Source organism: Syngnathoides biaculeatus, chromosome 12, assembly GCF_019802595.1.
Source record: "Syngnathoides biaculeatus isolate LvHL_M chromosome 12, ASM1980259v1, whole genome shotgun sequence".
NCBI classification, from domain to species: domain Eukaryota; kingdom Metazoa; phylum Chordata; class Actinopteri; order Syngnathiformes; family Syngnathidae; genus Syngnathoides; species Syngnathoides biaculeatus.
The window spans coordinates 26,133,794-26,151,873 of NC_084651.1; the positions used below are offsets into that span (position 1 = coordinate 26,133,794).

General features: G+C 44.6%; 2 protein-coding genes and 1 long non-coding RNA gene across 15 annotated transcripts in view; 2 read left to right on the forward strand and 1 right to left on the reverse strand.

The window, feature by feature from the left end:
* The window catches only part of LOC133510266 (uncharacterized), a 42,144-nt gene that overhangs the window by 335 nt on the left and 23,729 nt on the right, over positions 1–18,080 (forward strand). For 2 of the 11 annotated variants that reach the window (XR_009797561.1, XR_009797570.1), the window contains exons 2-6: positions 8,612–8,738; positions 13,790–13,860; positions 14,357–14,476; positions 16,152–16,324; positions 16,909–16,970. The exons of 4 other annotated variants lie outside the window; for them this stretch is intronic. This is a non-coding gene — a long non-coding RNA (uncharacterized LOC133510266). The remainder of the gene's footprint in view (positions 1–8,611; positions 8,739–13,789; positions 13,861–14,356; positions 14,477–16,151; positions 16,325–16,908; positions 16,971–18,080) is intronic. 5 more of the 11 variants (XR_009797565.1, XR_009797568.1, XR_009797562.1 and 2 more) reach the window with 4 other exon arrangements.
* On the forward strand, positions 89–6,485 carry LOC133510265 (uncharacterized). 3 transcript variants are annotated; one of them, XM_061838088.1, is made up of 3 exons: positions 89–4,552; positions 4,636–4,787; positions 4,916–6,485. In XM_061838088.1, exon 1 carries the CDS (start codon positions 2,272–2,274, stop codon positions 3,235–3,237), a length of 966 nt encoding a protein of 321 aa, XP_061694072.1. In that variant the 5' UTR covers positions 89–2,271; the 3' UTR covers positions 3,238–4,552; positions 4,636–4,787; positions 4,916–6,485. The 3 variants fall into 3 exon arrangements, with proteins under 3 accessions (XP_061694072.1, XP_061694071.1, XP_061694070.1); XM_061838087.1 differs by having other exon boundaries at positions 89–807; positions 885–4,552; positions 4,636–6,485; XM_061838086.1 differs by having other exon boundaries at positions 4,636–6,485.
* Positions 7,744–18,080, reverse strand: part of LOC133510264 (cytosolic phospholipase A2 zeta-like) — a 42,916-nt gene continuing 32,579 nt past the window's right edge. The window contains exons 21-25 of the mRNA XM_061838085.1: positions 17,396–17,503; positions 16,180–16,359; positions 13,718–13,890; positions 13,452–13,638; positions 7,744–8,699 (exon numbers count right to left, since the gene is read on the reverse strand). Coding sequence (XP_061694069.1) covers positions 8,482–8,699; positions 13,452–13,638; positions 13,718–13,890; positions 16,180–16,359; positions 17,396–17,503 — 866 coding nt within the window. The 3' untranslated portion in view covers positions 7,744–8,481. The remainder of the gene's footprint in view (positions 8,700–13,451; positions 13,639–13,717; positions 13,891–16,179; positions 16,360–17,395; positions 17,504–18,080) is intronic.

The window sequence follows — 18,080 nt, forward strand, 5'->3', positions numbered from 1 at the left end:
CTGTAAACAAATAGCAGCTCACCCACCCCGACAGAGTATTGATTGTTGCTGGTGACTTCAACCAAGCGTGTTTAAATACTGTCTTACCCAAATTTGTCCAATATGTGACGTGTCCCACCAGAGGAGACAAAATCCTGGACCATGTTTACTTGAACATTAAACATGCATGCATACAGGGCTTCCCCCCTACCCCATCTTGCTGCATCCGACCGTGTCTGCGTCACCCTCACGCTCACATAAATCCCCCTACGCGAACAAATAAGGCCTCAAACAAAAACAATTACAACATAGCCTGAGAATGCATATCTCAACTGCAGGACTGTTTTTCATGCACTGTTTGAGAATTATTTGAACACCAGAACCTCCAGTAACACAGATACTGTTCTGTCTTGCATCAAAAACTGTATAGACACTGTGAGTGTAAATAGGCGGATCTGGGTTTTCTTAAAACAAAAATTCGTAATCGTAAAAGAACTCGGACATTCGCGTCCTAATTGTTTTTCAGACACAGACATTGTTGACATTGTTAATTGTTTTTCAGGCACAGACATTGTTGAAATTGTTGACATCTTTGATTTAGACTCAATTCTGATCATCTTCACCTTCCCTGTCTAGACCTGCCCGTCCGGGCAGTCAACTTTCACGCTCACTATTGTCAGGTACAAAGTCAGGTGCTGGTCTCAACTGCGAGTAATGATACCACTTATGACCCTTGGTCTCCAATTGGACGGCGTGTGAGGTTCTAGCCAGAATCCTAAACGGTCCTTTCCAGCGAGGGTCAGTCCATTTCCTGGACAGCACTCGGAGGTAGACGTATGGAGTAATGTCGGGATCCCGTGGTGTTGACGAAGTGTTGACAGCCGCCTTTTCCCTGACCTGTGCAGACACAGTGGAAAAAAGTGCATGAAGATACTTCCAGTACGCAGCATGTGTTAAATCCGGAGTCGGCAAGTCAGCTGGCGGAACCAAGGTGGAGCTAGGACCTGGCATTAAGCGACCTGTTAACAGTTCAAACGGTGCGAACCCAGTAATTTTGTGAACAGTTTGGCGGACCACCAACAGAGCCAGGGGCAAAGCTTGTAGCCACGACATCTTTGTCTGGGCCATGATTTTAGCCAATTTTTCCTTTAGATTCCTGTTAACCCTCTCTACTATGGCTTGGCTCTGAGGGTGGTACACACACCCAAAACGATGCTTGAGGCCTAAGAGATTCTCCAACTTCGCCAGCGCCCTGTTGTTAAAATGTGTACCATTGTCAGACCTGATCAAAGCAGGGAAACCATGAGTCGGAATGTAATGGGTTACCAAGGCTTTAATTACTGACGTGGCATCTTCTTTTGCACACGGATTTGCCCCTGGCCAACGTGAATAAGATTCCACGATGACCAAGAGGAACCACTTCCCATTGACCCTGTCAATCATGTCCGTAAAGTCAAGTACAATTTCCGCTCGAGGCCATGACACCGGAGAGAATGCCCCCGGCTTGGGTTTTAAAGTTGGCCTTGGATTAAATGTTTGACATAGGTTACAGGCTGCCACAAACTGCCAGACCACCTCCTGCAACCTTGGGTGATACCACTGACGAAGTTTTGGAAGCATTGCCTGAGGCCCCACATGTGCCACCGTATGGGCCTCTGACAACACCGAGGTCATGAGTTGTCCCTCAGGTAACACAGGTTGGCCCTTGGGACCCACCCAAAGGCCGTCCGATCGCCTGACCGCCCCTGAGGCGACACACATTGATTTCTGTTCCGGCGATCACTCCCCCTGCACCTTCATGATGTCATCCAGCGCGATTTCTGGCGCCAACGGCAGGCCTGGGGGTTCCCCATCCCCAACATTAGCCGAGGTCGCCAGCATCATTTTTCCCTGGGGCGTGTAGCCCGCCACTTCTTTTGCAAGGGCATCCGCCCTCTCATTACCTTTCGCCACCATGGTGTTGGCCTTCGAATGTCCCGGGACTTTTACAATGCCCAATTCGTGAGGACCCTTAATTGCTTCATACAACCGCTCCATGAGAGCCTTATGGGCAATTTCTTTGCCCTTCGCTGTCAACCAGCCATTATGCAACCACCCTTTAAGATCAATCAGGACCGCTGAGGCTGCATATGCCTTATCTGTATACACCGTCAATTGTTGTCCTGGGCATTGCTCCAAAGCCAACACCAAAGCCAACACCTCCGCCGCCTGAGCGGAGGGTTTTATTGTCAACTTCTAAACCGTTACCGGGAGGAAAAATGATCCTTTCCACTCCACCACTGCTGCTGCCGCATGCAGTGTGGTATCCTTTGCACGCCAACAGCACCCATCCGTGAACATAACCCGTCCACCATCCAATGGTTCCGCATACAGGTCCTCACGGACCTTTTGATCCCTCTGTACCTTCCGAGCACACTCATGTGCTCCCTCCAGGAGGTGGTTGGCCATGTTCACACCGTCATGCACGTATGCCACGTTCGGTGCCGTCAAAGTCTTCATCATCCGTGTTTGGCGTATGGGTGTCAACGTAAAAGCTGCAGATGCCACAAATGCCGATACCGCGTGGTCCGTCAATACCTGGAGTGGATATCCCATAACCACGTGTGCCGTTTTCTGCAAGACTTTGGCCAGGCCCGCTTGCTGATTTCTTTGCTCTGGCCCCGGCGTTGGTGGGTTGCCATAAGAGTCCCGAGCCCAATGATCCGGGGATCCACAATTGAAACAGGTCCACGGGGCAAATCCATTCCGTCCTCGACCTGGGAAGGTACCACGCCCTCTGTATCCACCACGGAATCCTTGTCCTCGGCCCTGTCCAGCCCCCACTGGAGTCTGATACATTTGCTTTTGTTTTACCTTCTTCTGCTTTGCTTCACCATGCAACTTTGCAAGCTGCAATTTAACCAAACTCGTTGCCAGAGCATCAGTCTCCTTCTGGTCTTTGTTTGGTTTTTCCGCATAAATCGGGCAGTGATGTATCAAATGCCTCTTAAACCGCGGCTCCGGGCAGACCAGAATATGTGGATTTGTCCTCAAAATCGTCTGCACCTCGTTTGGGAGCCCATTCAACATCGCCGTCCTAAACATCATCTCGGTCTCCGGAAAGTTGGCTGGATGTTTGCCTGTGGTTTCAATCCACAGCTCCATCGCTTGAGCATAATGTTGCTCCGGAGTCACATCCTTTCCGTAATTAAATATTGTAGGAGCCACATCCACTGGAGATGGAAAGGCTGCCCTCAATTCTCTAAACATGACATTTGACACCTCTGCCAGTGGTTTTTCACTTCCCAAATGGCGGGTGCCGGATGCCACCTCAATATTCTGTAATTGAATTAGGGAACATGATCCCAAGATAGCTTGTCTAAAATCCCCCAATGCTACTCCCTGTCCTGACATCGCCGCCAGTAATCCAGGCTCGTGCCCCTTTATGCAGGGGTGGCATTTTCTCCACCAACGCAGCCACATCCCGAAGCACCAGGGGCTCATAGCGGCGACCCGCGTGTGTTACCACTAGGGGTGCCATAATTTGGCCCTGTTCCTGCTGTGCCATCATCTTGCCCTTACTGCAAGTTTTATAACCTTGCCCCGCCTCCGGCGACTCATCATCCATTTCCTTTTGTCGTTCCCCTTCCCTCAGCGCCTTGAGCATGTGCCGCTGTTCTCGCATTACCACACCTTCTTCCTCCTCACTCTCAGGTGCAACCTTCCCGCGTTTTAAATCGCCCAGCGTTGCCTGCTCATAATTTGTCATCCCCGTCATCACTTCATCCAACATTCCTCTTTCTTCCCGTTGCACTCTATATCCTTCAAACAACTTCCATGATGCCTTTTTCTTCGTCTGCTCTGGCGCGCCTTTGCTCCCCTCAGCTGGGGTGCCCCTCCTTTCTGCTAGTGCCGCCTCTGGTGTCCTTGTGGGCGATATCACTTGACTACGCTGCTCTCCCCGCATTCTGTTTCTCTCCCAGATTTTACACCGTATCTTAACCACGAATAGTTCAAAACTATTCTAGTAGGTAAATCCCAGATTTTATACACTACTAACGTCCACACTTTTACAATATTGCCCCCTCCGATAATCCTTCCTCTTACAATTTACACACTCCAATATGCAGAATTTAGACGTTTTAGTAACAGGTATTCTGGTTACCTTTTCGATGTGGCCACTCGAGGAAGGAAGGTCGCATTCGGGGCTTTCTTATCAGGTCGTCACCTGGTGTGGACGTGGGTCCCAGACCCCGAGTCCCAGACTCTGTGGTTTTCGCTAAGTCCCAGACTTCTTTACCTTTCTTGCATCACGTCGGGGTCACCAAGAATTGTTGGATATTACTTTTAGATCAATACAAAAGTCCGTTAATCATCTGACTCCAATTTGTGACCTTACCTGACCACCACTCATCCAACACTTTGCGCGCTCGTTCTGCAAAGAAAGGACCAGGAAGCCGGCGTTTTCACACGTGAGTGGATTTATTCCTTCAACAAACACCTGGGTCTCGGGTCCCTCTCAATACAACCCTGTACATCTCTGTTCCTTCCAGCCGACGTACTTTTCATCCGAGTTGCCCAGGATAATTTAAAAGTACAATCTACTTATTCACTATTGGTTATGTGTCTCCTGCAGTTATCCTCAACGCTCTCTCATTGGTTTTTCTTGGTCCGCAGGATGGTGGGCCGACTCCTCCTGCCTGTGGTTGTTGATGTTTTGTTGCTCCCGTCTCCCTCTAGGTCTGCGTCAAGCGTCGCGTCGCCCCACACCTGCTGATTGTGGTCACCACCAACCGCCGAGAACATTCCGTTCTAGCACACTATCTGCTGTAATCACTTTCTTGCCACATTCTCACACTGCAACTTTTCATCCACAGACTTTCACACATTAAGCAGTATTGCAAATACATCGCCTTGTTGATTAACTTTTATACATTTCATTTCCTTTACCTCCTAGCTAAATTCTGCAACAATCATCCCCATCCCAAAGACAGCAGCCATTGACAGTCTAAATGATTACAGGCCTGTTGCACTCACACCTGTGATCATAAAGTGCTCTGAGAGGCTGGTTGCACACCACATTTGGTGCTCATTTCCTCCTTCACTTGACCCCTACCAGTTTACCGACAGAGGAAACCGGTCCACCGAGGATGGTATCACAATAGCTCTCCACACTGCACTGAGGCACCTGGAAGGCCAAGGGAACTACGTCAGGATACTTTTCATTGACTTTAGTTCAGTCTTTAATTTCATCATCTCAGGTATTTTTGTTGACAAACTCTCCCTACTTGGACTTACTTCTTCCATCTGCTGCTTGATTAAAGACTTCCTCACAAATCATCTGCAGTCAGTCAGACTTGGGCCACACCTCTCTTCCTCAGTCATCCTCAGCTCCGGGGCCCCCAAGGCTAAGTACTGAGCCCTCTGCTATACTCTCTATACACATATGACTGCATACCAGCCCATCCTAGCAACTCCATTATCAAGTTTGCTGATGACACCACTGTGATCAGGATCATCTCAGAAGGAGATGAGTCTGTCTACAGAGATGAGATTGGTAAATGGTCAAAGTGGTGTTCTGCAAAGAATCTTACACTGAACACCACAAAGCCAAAGGAAATCATGGAGATGGTCCACTCCTTCAAATTTCTAGGAGTCTACATCACGGACAAACTCACTTGTACTGTAAATACCACTGCATGGTGAAAAAGGCCCAGCAGCGACTCCACTTCCTGAGAGTGCTCAGGAAGAACAACTTGGAAGCTAAGCTGCTGCAGGCCTTCTACAGAACCACCGTGGAGAGCATCCTCACATACTGGATCACAGTGTGGTATGCTGAATGCATAGTGGTGGACAGGAAAGCTCTGCAAAGAATGGTAAACAGTGCCCAGAAGATCAATGGCTGCTCTCTGCCCTTCCTAGAGGACACTGCCAACTCCTGCTATCACAGCAGAGCCACTAACATTGTAAAGGACTCTTCACATCCTGGTTATCACCTGTTTAACCTGTTGCCCTGTGGCAGGCGGTACAGGTCCCACAAAACACGGACAACCAGATTCAAGGACAGCTTTTTCCCCCGAGCCATCAACTCCTTGAACTCAAACCACTGAAATAACATTACTGTAATGGAGTATTATGCAATGGACGTTTGTGCATGTATTTATTTATTTTAGCAATAACTGTGCCTTGATGTTTTATCCATTGTTTTTACCCAAGATGTTCTTCTATTTTATTCTATTTAATTGCACCTTGCACTTTGTGGAGAAGCACTCATCATTTCGTTGTATGCACAGCATATAATGGCATTAAAGGCTTTTTATTTGATTTGATTGATTGATTGAAGCTAGAGGGATTGGACTGCTGAGGACTGGGGCAAAGTCATTCTCTCTGATGAATCCCTTTCTGATTATTTGGGACATCTGGAAAAAAAGCTCATCTGTGCACCTGTGTTATGCCAACAGTAAAGCATCCTGAGACCATTTGTGTGTGAGATTGCTTCTCAGCCAAGGGACTGAGCTGACTCACAATTTAGCCTAAAAACAGCCATGAATAAAGAATGGTACCAAAAACTCTCCCAATCATCCATGAACAATTCCTTTTCCAGCACGATGGTTCTGGTAACGAACCATGACCGGAAGGATCCTATTTGAGGTTCTCGGAGGGCTGTAGAAGATGTCTACTTCAGTGCAGATGTTCTTCAGCTCATCCCACACTCTGGGTGAATGTTGACTCCAAGTCTAAGCGACAGCATTGTTGTCAACAAAGATGTCCCTCAGTAAGGTTATTCTCCCCTCATCACCATTGTCTGACATTTTCACTGATTTTACCGAAGGCTTTGCGCATTTAAGTTCTTGCTTGTATATAGCGTGGGGATCAGCACAATAAACGTTATTAACTGTGATATAGCAGTAGTCTAAAGTGTAGCTTGAGGGAGAATACAGACACGGACAAGGACAAAAAAGGTGAACTCATGTGGCGAGTAAAATGGCTTACAGTTCAAGAACGGAGATTCTAAAAGAACACCTAAAAGAAGGTTGCTAGATGTAGTGGTGTTAGAGGATGCAGGAGATAGGCTTAGATGGAAAAGGAAGATGTGCGTAAACGTAAACATCCTGTATCTTGGTTTGTGTGGCGCAATACAGCTGCTATCCCATTGGCTATCGCCGTAGCATTTTCCTGACATCCCATTGGCTAGGAGGAACATCAATCTTTACCCATGAAGATTGTTGTTTACCTTGGACACTCGAATGTCACCGAATCATGCTTGCGCTTTCACACACTGTCACACGCTTGCGTACATTGGTAAAGTACAACTTTTACACAAGTTTTTCATTCACATTTTTTGCTAGATTATTCATCTTTATTCACCATAGGCCCCAAGAAACCTAAGTGGAATTAAGTGGAATTAAGTTGTGTGTGTGCATATGTACGTTTTCTCTTGGCTGTCAAATGTTTGCCTTCTCCTCCGTCCCTCACGATGCCTTTTGCTTGTTACTAAGCCTTGTCTTTGCATAGTTGCCCAACGCCAAAGGTACAGTAAATGAACATCATTTTTATTATTCTTTACATTATGTAATTTGAATGCTTATTTTTTTATTTTTTGCAGAGTGAGGAGCTGGAAATAGATTAGGCCATTTACATGTAAAAAGCACTTTTACTTAAGAAAAATTCACATTGTGAAATGACTTCCGGAATGAATTAATTTCGTAAGTAGAGGTAGCACTGTAGTGTCCAATATACGGAAAAAAGTAGTCAAGTAATGAAGTTTTTAGGTTTTTTAGGTTGAATTTAATGTTATATTTTCCCGACTGGGCTCTACAGTGCCATGAAACTGTATACACCCACCCCCTTCTGATTTCATTTTTTTTTTTTTGCATATCTATTACAGACAAAGTTTTCAAATCAAACCAGTTTTAATATAACTCGGACAAAAACCCAAAGAAATACAAATCTCAGTTTTCAAATGAAAATTCCATTTATTTAGGCACAAAAAAATCCAAAGCTTTCTCACCCTAGTAACTAGACATTAATTGAATAACTGTAATTCCATTTTCAATCCCATTGTCTCCCTAAGACTGCCAAAGCAGTCTTATTCATGTAAATTCTACAGTACTCCAATACTATGCAATTGTCCAAAGCCATAATTCGATTTGTAGTTTTAAAAATAATCAAATGAACACACATAACTGGAACAGCCACCCAAATGCAAATCTAATGAACAAAGTAAAATGAAATCCAGGAGCGCCAAATTTTTTCCGATTACGAGGCAACTGTTTTGATGAGAGTAATAAATGTTGGGTCCACTTTAATTCTGGGAGGTGGACTGCTCTATTAATATACCAAAAGTACATTTCATTCAGTCAATATAAATCTAGATCCACACTAATAGTAGTAGAGTATTTGTAGGCGCTAAACCTTAACAAAGAGTATTGGAAATGAGTTTTGAATACGGTGGACTAAGCCATGTCCACAGAACTGCGTAATGCTGAATTTATAAATTCAACCATCAAGCATTTTCATGTCTCACTTCCCTTTCTCTGATGCAATTTTAGCTTTCAAGACTTTGTGGAATGTTTCCATGATGATTTCCTTGTTGTTGGCAACATTATAAGATGTCAACTGCACCAGAGAGTTAATATCTTCCTCTGTATAGGTGAGATTACCAGTGGTGAATGGAGAATTGCTGCTGTGCACATCCACCTCTCCATCTTTGAGTTCCTCCTCAGTTTTGCGCTTTACACCTGTGAAGAGACAATGATGATAATCATTGTTATCCAAAGGTACAAAAGATGAAATAAATTTTTTTGTTCAAAGTGATCAACAGGATTCCTTGAAACACAATCTTAAAAGCAATTCAATGACTATCAATCAAATAGGTAGCAATAATGAATGTGAACAAATTTAACATTATTGTCGTAAAATTTGACAAACAACATGCAGAAAGGAGGGTAAAATATGCAAGCCAACCCATATTAAGGAATTGTTTTGCAGATCGCACCTACAGAACACAAATGTCCCTTTTTGGCTTAATTTGGGCAAGTTTTGTATTTTCCCAGTGCCCTCGCCACTAGTAGTAGCCTGCTTGGTATTGTCAGCCTGTATAGGTTGCTTAGAGGGTAAATCCACTGGTTTGCATGAACAAAGTATCCAATAGGTCATGTAATATGTATATGTATCTGTTTTGACAATGTGATGTTAAATCCTGTTTCATTTAATAGTGTTTTGAGAAGATTTTTATCGTCAATTACAAATTTTCAGGGGCGCTGCCATTTTCGCGAGTCGCATGACCTATATGCGCTGATGTGACGTGTACCATGCCGCAACAATGGCTCAATTACATGGGACACCATTTACGCCCAGCGCTGATTTCTCGGATTTATCCTCATCTGATGAAGAAATAGCAGTATCAGTTGATCGGGAAGACGGAGGAATACTTCCATACAGTGAGCGACACCGCTCATGGCTCTGTATTCTGTCTTCCTGATCAACCGAGCAGCCGAGTCGCTCATGGCTGTGCAGGGAAGTATTCGTCCGTCTTCCCGATCAACCGAGCGGCCGATCCACTCATGGGTGTGTGAATACTTCCATGCACAGCGGAGCTGCTCGGTTGACGGGAAGACAGAGGAATACTTCCATACACAGCCGTGAGCACTGTGTATGGACATCCGTGAGCGACTCGGCCCCTCGGTTGATCGGGAAGACTTCCATACTGTGAGCTACCCCGCTCACGGCTGTGTATGGAAATATTCCGCCGTCTTCCCGTTTAACCGACACTGCTATTTCTTCATCAGATGAACATAAATCTGAGAAATCGGCGCTGGCCATAAATGGTGTCCCATATAATCGAGCCTTTGTTGCGGCATGGTACACGTCATATCCGCTCAAGGAGGTCATGTGACTCGTGAAAATGGTAGTGCCCCTGAAAATTCACAATTGTCGATAAAAATCTTCTCAAAACACTATTAAAGGAGAGAGGATTTAACATCACATTGTCAAAATAGAATACATATTACATGACCTATTGGATACGTTGTGAATACAAACCAGTGGATTTCCCCTTTAAGTAGTGCCGTTTCTACTTGCTAGTTGCTAATGGCTCCAGGCAAAAGCAAGAGCTACCAGACGAGACCGAGAGCCATTACCAACCTTAACTCTCATTTTTCCTGCAGCCGTGCTACTGTTGCAAAGGCACGCTGAGTCCGAAATCTTGGGCAATGCTTCCATGCACTCTGTTTTACACTTATTTTCATTTATTCATCCATACATTTCCAGGTCGTATCGTGGGGTAAGTAGATTCAGCAGGGATACCCAGACTTCCCTTTCCCCAGCCACTTCTTCCAGCTCTTCGGGAGGGATCCCGAGGCGTTCCCAAGCCAGCCGAGAGACATAGTCGCTCCAGCGTGTCGTGGGTCGTCCTCGGGGTCTCTTTCCGGTGGTACATGCCCGGAACATCTCATCAGGGAGGCGTCCAAGAGGCATCCGAATCAGATGCGCAGCCACCTCATCTAGCTCCTCTCAATGCGGAGGAGTAGCGTCTCGAAACTGAGCTCCTACCGGATGACTGAGCTTCTCACCCTATCTCTAAGGGAGAGCTCGGACACCCTGCGGAGGAAACTCATTTCGGGCGCTTGTATCCGGGATCTCGTTCTTTCGGTCACAACCCACAGCCCATGCCCATAGCTGAAGGGAGGAATGTAGATTGACTGGTAAATTGAGAGCTTTGCCTTTCGACTTAGCTCCCTCCTTACCACAATGGACTGATACAAAGTCCGCATCACTGCAGACGCTGCACCGTCCGTCTGTCAATCTCTCGCTTCATTTTTCCCTCAATCGTGAACAAGACCCCAAGATACTTGAACTCCTCCACTTGGGGAAGGATCTCATCCCTGACCTGGGCAGGTCACCCCACCCTTTTCTGACTGAGGACCATAGTCTTGGATTTGGAGGTTCTGATTCTCACACCAGCTGCTTCGCACTCGGCTGCGAATTCCTCCAGTGAGAGTTTGGATCATAGCTTGATGAAGCCAACAGAACCACATCATCCACAAAGAGCAGAGATGCGATGCTGAAGCCACCAAACCCCAAACACCCTCTACACCTTGGCTGCGCCTAAAAATTCTGTCCATAAAAGTTATGAACAAAATCAGTGACAAAGGGCAGCCTTGGCGGAGTCCACCTCTCACCGGAAACAAGTCCGACTTATTGCCAACAATGCGGACCAAACTCCGACAATGGTGGTACAGGGATCAAACAGCTTGTATCAGGGGCTTTGGTACCCCATACTCCCAAAGAACGCCCCACAGGACTCCCCGAGGGACACGGTGGAATGCCTTCTCCAAGTCCACAAAACACATGTAGACTGGTTGGGCGAACTCCCATGCACCCTCGAGGATCCTGCCGAGGGTGTAGAGCTGGTCCAATGTTCCACGGCCAGGATGAAAACCACATTGCTCCTCCTGAATTTGAGACTCGACTTCCCGACGGATCCTCCTCTCCAGTAGCCCTGAGAAGACCTTGCCAGGGAGGCTGAGGAGTGTGATCCCTCTATAATTGGAATACACCCTCCGGTCACCATTCTTGAAAAGGGGATCACTACCCCAGTCTGCCAATCCAGAGGCACTGTCCCCTATGTCCACACGATGTTGCAGAGATGTGTCAATCAGGACAGCCCCACAACATCCAGACCCTTTCGGAACTCCGGGCGATTCTCATCAACTCCCGGGGCCCTGCAACCAAGGAGCTTTTTAACCACCTCGGTGACCTCAACCCCAGAGATAGAAGAGCCTGCCTCAGAGCACCCAGACTCAGCTTCCTCACTCAGCATGTTGGTGAAATTGAGGAGGTCTTCAAACTATTCTCCCCACCGACTCAAAGCATCCCGAGTTGAGGTCAGCAGTGATCGTCCCCTCCATACACAGTGTGTCCACCAATGTGTTCGTGGGTTGCCGCCATGATAGGCACCGACCACCTTACGTCCACAGCTCCGGTCAGCCGCCTCTCTAATGGAGGCGTGGATCATCGTCCACTCGGATTCAATGTCCCCCGCCTCCTCTGGGACGTGAGCAAAGTTCTTTCAGAGGTAGGAGTTTAAATTCCTTCTGACAGGGGAATCTGCCAGCCATTCCCAGCAGACCCTCACAATACGTTTGGGTCTGCCACGTCGGACTGGCATCTTACCCCACCATCAGAGCCAACTCACCACGAGGCGGTGATCAGTTGACAGCTCTGCCCCTGTCTTCACCCGAGTGTCCAAGACATGTGGTCGCAAGTCTGAAGACACGACCATAAAGTCGATCATCGAACTGCGACCTAGGGTGTCCTGGTGCCAAGTAGACGTGAACACCCTTATGCCTGAACATTGTTTTTGTTATGGACAATCCATGATGAGCACAGAAGTCCAGTAACAGAACATCACTTGAGTTCTGATCAGGGGGGGCCGTTCTTCCCAATCACGCCTTCCAGGTCTCACTGTCATTGCCCACGTGGGCATTGAAGTCCCCCAGCAGAATGATGGAGTTGCCAGAGGGGGCGCTCTCCAGCACTCCCTCTAAAGACTCCAAAAAGGGTGTGTACTCTGCACTGCTGTTTGGTGCAGAAGCACAAACAACAGTCAGGACCTGTCCCCCTACCTGCAGGCGGAGGGAGGCTATCCTCTCATCCACTGGAGTAAACCCCAATGTACAGGCCCCAAGCCGGGGGGTAATAAGTATACCCACACCTGTTCGGCTTCTCTCCCCGTGGGCATCTCCAGAGTGGAACAGAGTCCAACCCCTCTCTTATTTATTTGTATTTATTTTTATTGTTATTTTATATTGCTTTTATGTATGCACTGACTCAGGAGAGGCTCTCCAATTTCATTGTACAGTCATATGATGACAACAATATGTTGGTGAAGGGAGCTGTAACAAGACAAACAACTGGCTTGTAGTGCAAATGCCAATGAGAGGTACCATGCCTGTTGTCATCCTCCGACCTAATGTCAGAACATTTGCTAAGCCAATGGACATTGCGAAGGCTGTGCATGACAAAACCCAACCTAATTTGGCTTGAGTAAATCACTGGTTCTTGGATGATGAAGGCCTTAATGCCACTGAGTGACCCATGCATCCCCAAGACCTGAATTCATTGAACAACCTCCTCACATTTTGTCGCACTGCAGAATCTCCTGGAGCTAAATCAAGCCCTGATCCAGATCTGGAAGTCAATTCCCAAGTCAACCATTCACCAGCACATTAGTTGTCCAGACATTAAAAGTGCATGCAGAAAAGTGGAGGTATACAGTATACCTTTATCTGGCAGATCATTAGTTTTCTTTAGGCAATTAACAGAAGATGGTTGATCTAGTGATCCTATTTTTCACCTCTGACCTGGAGTGCTATTGTAATTCTGGTTTTCACTGGATTAATAATTTGGATTTCTAATGATAATTTCTTAACTCTGCGTTAATTCTTGATTAAATATTTAATGGTTCGAATTTGTAGATGGCACCATACCTGGTTGTTTGAACTGTTTGAATGAAACATTGACAAGCGGGAAGTGAATCACAACTGGTGCCTTGGGATTTTCTATATCTTCAAAGATATAAACCTCCTTTGTTGGTGCATCTTCCAGAGTAGCAAAATCGACAAGAGGGAAAGGAATGTCATGGTCTTTGCTGTAAGATGCTGTCATCTTTAGTTCCTGATAACATGATGAGAATGATGAATGGAACATTATAATTACTTTCAAACGGATGAGATGAAAAGAGGTTCACTTTCACCTTGAAGATGTTGTCTGGATTCCAGGAATAATCAAGGGATATGATAATGTCCACTTCTCTCTCCGGACGTAGGACAGGGGCACAGCCAACATTTATGTGATGACCGGAATCGATGAGCTGTAGAATGGAGTCTCTCGGTGTCAGTAAGTTTGGAAATGCATTAATGTGTGTTTCTGGGGAAAGATAAATGCAATCAATAAATACAATGAATTAATAATAGAATAAATGTACTCTTTCCACATTTACTGTTACAACCTCATTTCAAATTGCTTAAAACCACTGATCACTCAAAATTCATCACACCACACCACATGATGACAAAATGAAATTTCTATTCACAGTTTCTCCCCAAATAGTTGGTTGGATGAGCTGTATTATTTTATATATTTCAGGATTTATTACAGTATATGCAGTGGCATGCGTTCAGAGTAGGCAAATGAGGCAGAGCTTCAATGCCCCCTGGTGGTCTTCTTTCTCCAACTGCATGTAAACAGTAAAAAAAGAAAAAAATATGGGTACATTAAATTGGTCCATTTTAATTCTATGATTTGTGCATCGATTTTCTTTTTCACCCCAATAGTTCCACTGATTTCATTGTTTAAATTGGTGATTTTTCGTATTTCCTGTTCTGATGCACAGCTGCGAGTCGCGGTGACTTTAAATACATGCCATAACTAAAGAGAGTGAGGCGCAGGTGAGGAGCTTCTGCTGAGGGCAGCCGCACAGAGCAGTGGCCTGGCCACGCCCCTGACAACAAAGGTTTGCTAAAGATCGTGTCGACTCACCCAATATAAACCAAATATGTTGTATTTGGCCTTAAATATAGTAACCCTGGCTTTAATATGCCACAAATTCCTTTGACAGTACCTACACAGAGATGACAGGGATGATGAGCAGATACAAATATTTATTACAGAAATATGTACACATTAATTAATCTTAACCTTTTAAAATCTATATTCAACATTTCTAATCAACACAATAATAAACTGTAATATTGAGAATTTGAGCGCAAAGAGCTTGATCAAGAAAAAATTTTTCCCCCGTAATTTTTCCCGAATGAGTCACACACACCATTATGTTTCTGAGGACTTCAAGTTGTCCCAGTACAGTTGGCCATGGACTACAGTAGCGTTCAAAATAATTGAAGTCCAAAATGACTAACCAGATGAATCAAGGTTTTCAGTATAAAGTGAAGAAAATAAGTATTTGAGGGGTCTGAAATTTTCATCTTAGGTGCATGTCCACTCTGAGAGAGATAATCTAAAAAGAAAGATCCAGACATCAAAATGTATGATTTTTTTAAACAATCTATTTGTGTGATACAGCTGCAACTAAGTATTTGAACACCTGTCCATCAGCTAGAATTCTGACTGTTAGTAATAAACCAAGACGTCATGGTTTGAAATAAACCAGCACATGTCAAGGCCTGTCTTAAGTTTGCCAATTACCATTTGGATGATACAGAGGAGTCATAGGAGAAGGTTTTGTGGTTAGATGAGACCAAAATGGAACTTTTTGGTCATAATTCCACTAACCGTGTTTGGAGGAAGACAAATGATGAGTTCCATCCAAAGAACACCATCCCTACTGTGAAGGTTGGGGGTGGTAGCGTCATACTTTTTTTTTTTCTGCACATAGAACAGGACGACTGCACTGTATTAAGGAGAGGATGACCGCAGCCATGTATTGTGAGATTTTGGGGAACAACCTCTTTCCCTCTGTCAGAGCATTGAAGATGGGTCATGGCTGGGTCGTTCAACATGACAATGACCCGAACCACACAGCCAGGAAAACCTAGGAGTGACTCCGTAAGAAGCATATCAAGGTTCTGGCGTGGCCTAGTCAGTCTCCAGACCTAAACCCAATAGAAAGTCTTTGGAGGGCGCTGAAAGTCCGTGTTTCTCAGCGACAACCCAGAAACCTGTCTGATCTAGAGAAGATCTGTGTGGAGGAGTGGGCCAAAATCCCTCCTGCAGTGTGTGCAAACTTGGTGAACAAGTACAGAAAACGTTTCATTTCTGTAATTGCAAACAAAGACGATTGTACCAAATAATAACATTGGTTTTCTCAGGTGTTGAAATACTTATTTGCAGCTGTATCTCACAAATAAATCGTTTAAAAAAATTCTACAACATGATTTCTGGATTTTTCATATTGGATTACCTCTCTCACAGTGGACATGCACCTACGATGAAAATCTCAGACTCCTCCATGATTTCTAAGTGAGAGAACTTGCAATATAGCATGGTGTTCAAATACACTTATTTTCTTCATTGTAGAACTGAGTAAGTTGCCTGCGTCTGTGTGCGTGTGTGTGTGTGTGTATGTGAGTGTGGGTGTGTGCGTGTGTGTGCATTATCTCTTTGCTTTGCTATAAAACAAAGAGAACAAAATGCAAACTCTTTTGTCAACTAATATTTTTCCATTTCAGAAATACCACTTCATTGATGAGTGCTTACCTTTCCAGGCTCTGAAGTTTCTACTGGCATTGTAGTTTTTGTGCAGAAGGAGGCCATTCATGAAATTGTAGACTTTAGAACTAATTGGGCGATTCCTCAAGAAATCACTGATGATTCTGGATACATCTGTAGGTGAATCTATGAGGTGTGTATCAAGAGTTGAAGGCTCATCATCAGTCTCTGTCAAAAGTAGGAAAACAGAAGTACTTCACTTGACCATTAAAATAGCATTAATATCTATATTGAATCCACATTCACTTAGTGTATTCATTAAAGTTGTTGTCAAAGAAAAAAGGCAAGTCAGAACATTCCAGGATAAATAAATATGAAATTAATATTTATAATACAGGGGTGTGTCACCTTTATATGTTCAATATGGTGATGTAATCATCTTGAAGTGTTTCTATAAAAATTAATATTTTTAAAGAGCCCTTTTGAATTTCCAAACTGTTGGCAAACATCTATGGTCATACAATTGTTTGTCTTGGATCCTCATTTGAAATATTTGAATGTTAACAATGACCTGCATGGACTGAGTCATGAAGCAGTTCTAGCAAGTGTAACTTTATTTAAGTTAGGTGTAGTCTGCTCAAATACAATATTGGGTGAGTATGAAATAGATTATCTCTGTATGACTAAAAAAGAACATCACAACTTTAATGAGGAAAAGCACTATAAATGGATGAACGGATTAAGAACCAAAATTTTCCATTTATCAATTTTCCATAGGTCTTATCCCCACTCGGGTCACAGGCATGCTGGAGACTATCCCAACTGACTCTGCGTGAGAGGTGGGGTACACCCTGAGCTCATCACCACCCAATCATAGGGAAAATATAACCTTACAACTATTTGCACCAACATTCTCACATTCTCACCTATGGGCAATTTAGAATCTTCAATTAAACTATCATCCATTCATTTTTTTAGCTGCTTATCCTCACGAGGGTTGTGGGAGTGTTAGAGCCTATCCCAGCTGAACTGAAGTGTCCGTGGGGTGGGGGTACAGGTAGAACATGCAAACTCCACACAAGTGAGGTAATATTTGAACCTGCATCCTCAAAAGCAGACGTGCTAACCAGTATTCCACTGTGCTTCTTGACCCCAATAAAACAAGGTACCAAATGCATTTTTCAAATCAAAACATTCTTCGTAACTCATTATGATATTATTCATATTCCTGTACTTGTCACGTGTTATTCAGAATTAGCTTTACCTATGTTGTTGATATCTGGCCCAAACCAGGAGTGAGACTCAGTTTCCGAACCAGTGGCGAGCGTGAACAATTGAGTTAGGTTGACTGAAAAGCAACTGCTCCATATTCCTAATTGTGAAGAAAAATATTAACTTTAAATTGCTTCTCAGTAATTATTATTAAAATTAGAGTTGTAAAAACAATATTGTATAGTTACACAGGCACGGAGGCAGGCACACAAGTGCGAGTGCACACACCCACGGACGCACATACAGTGTCATAGAAAAATATGTAAACTGTTCGGAATTTATTTGATTTTTGCATTAATTTGTCATAAAATAAATTCAGAAGAATCATTCAAAAACAAAGTGAGATGTTAAGTTGCCCCCTTCGCAAATAAGTTGGAGGCTCTAAGTCGATGTTGGCAGTTGTAGAAAATTGACAGCAAGGGCTTCTCAGAATTGTGCACAAGGTCAATCTCAGCTATCATAGAATTTTAGGACAGCTGGAGAAGGATCATAGATCCAGTCGTGTGCCTTTATTTCCTTCCAAACCTGAACTCTGGAAGATTCCAACTGGAAACAATTCTGACTTATTGCCGGCAATGTGGACCAAACTCTGACACTGGTCATACAGGGACCGAACAGCCTGTATCAGGTACATAGTCCCGAAGAACCCGCCCACCCAGAGGACCCCCCAAAGGACA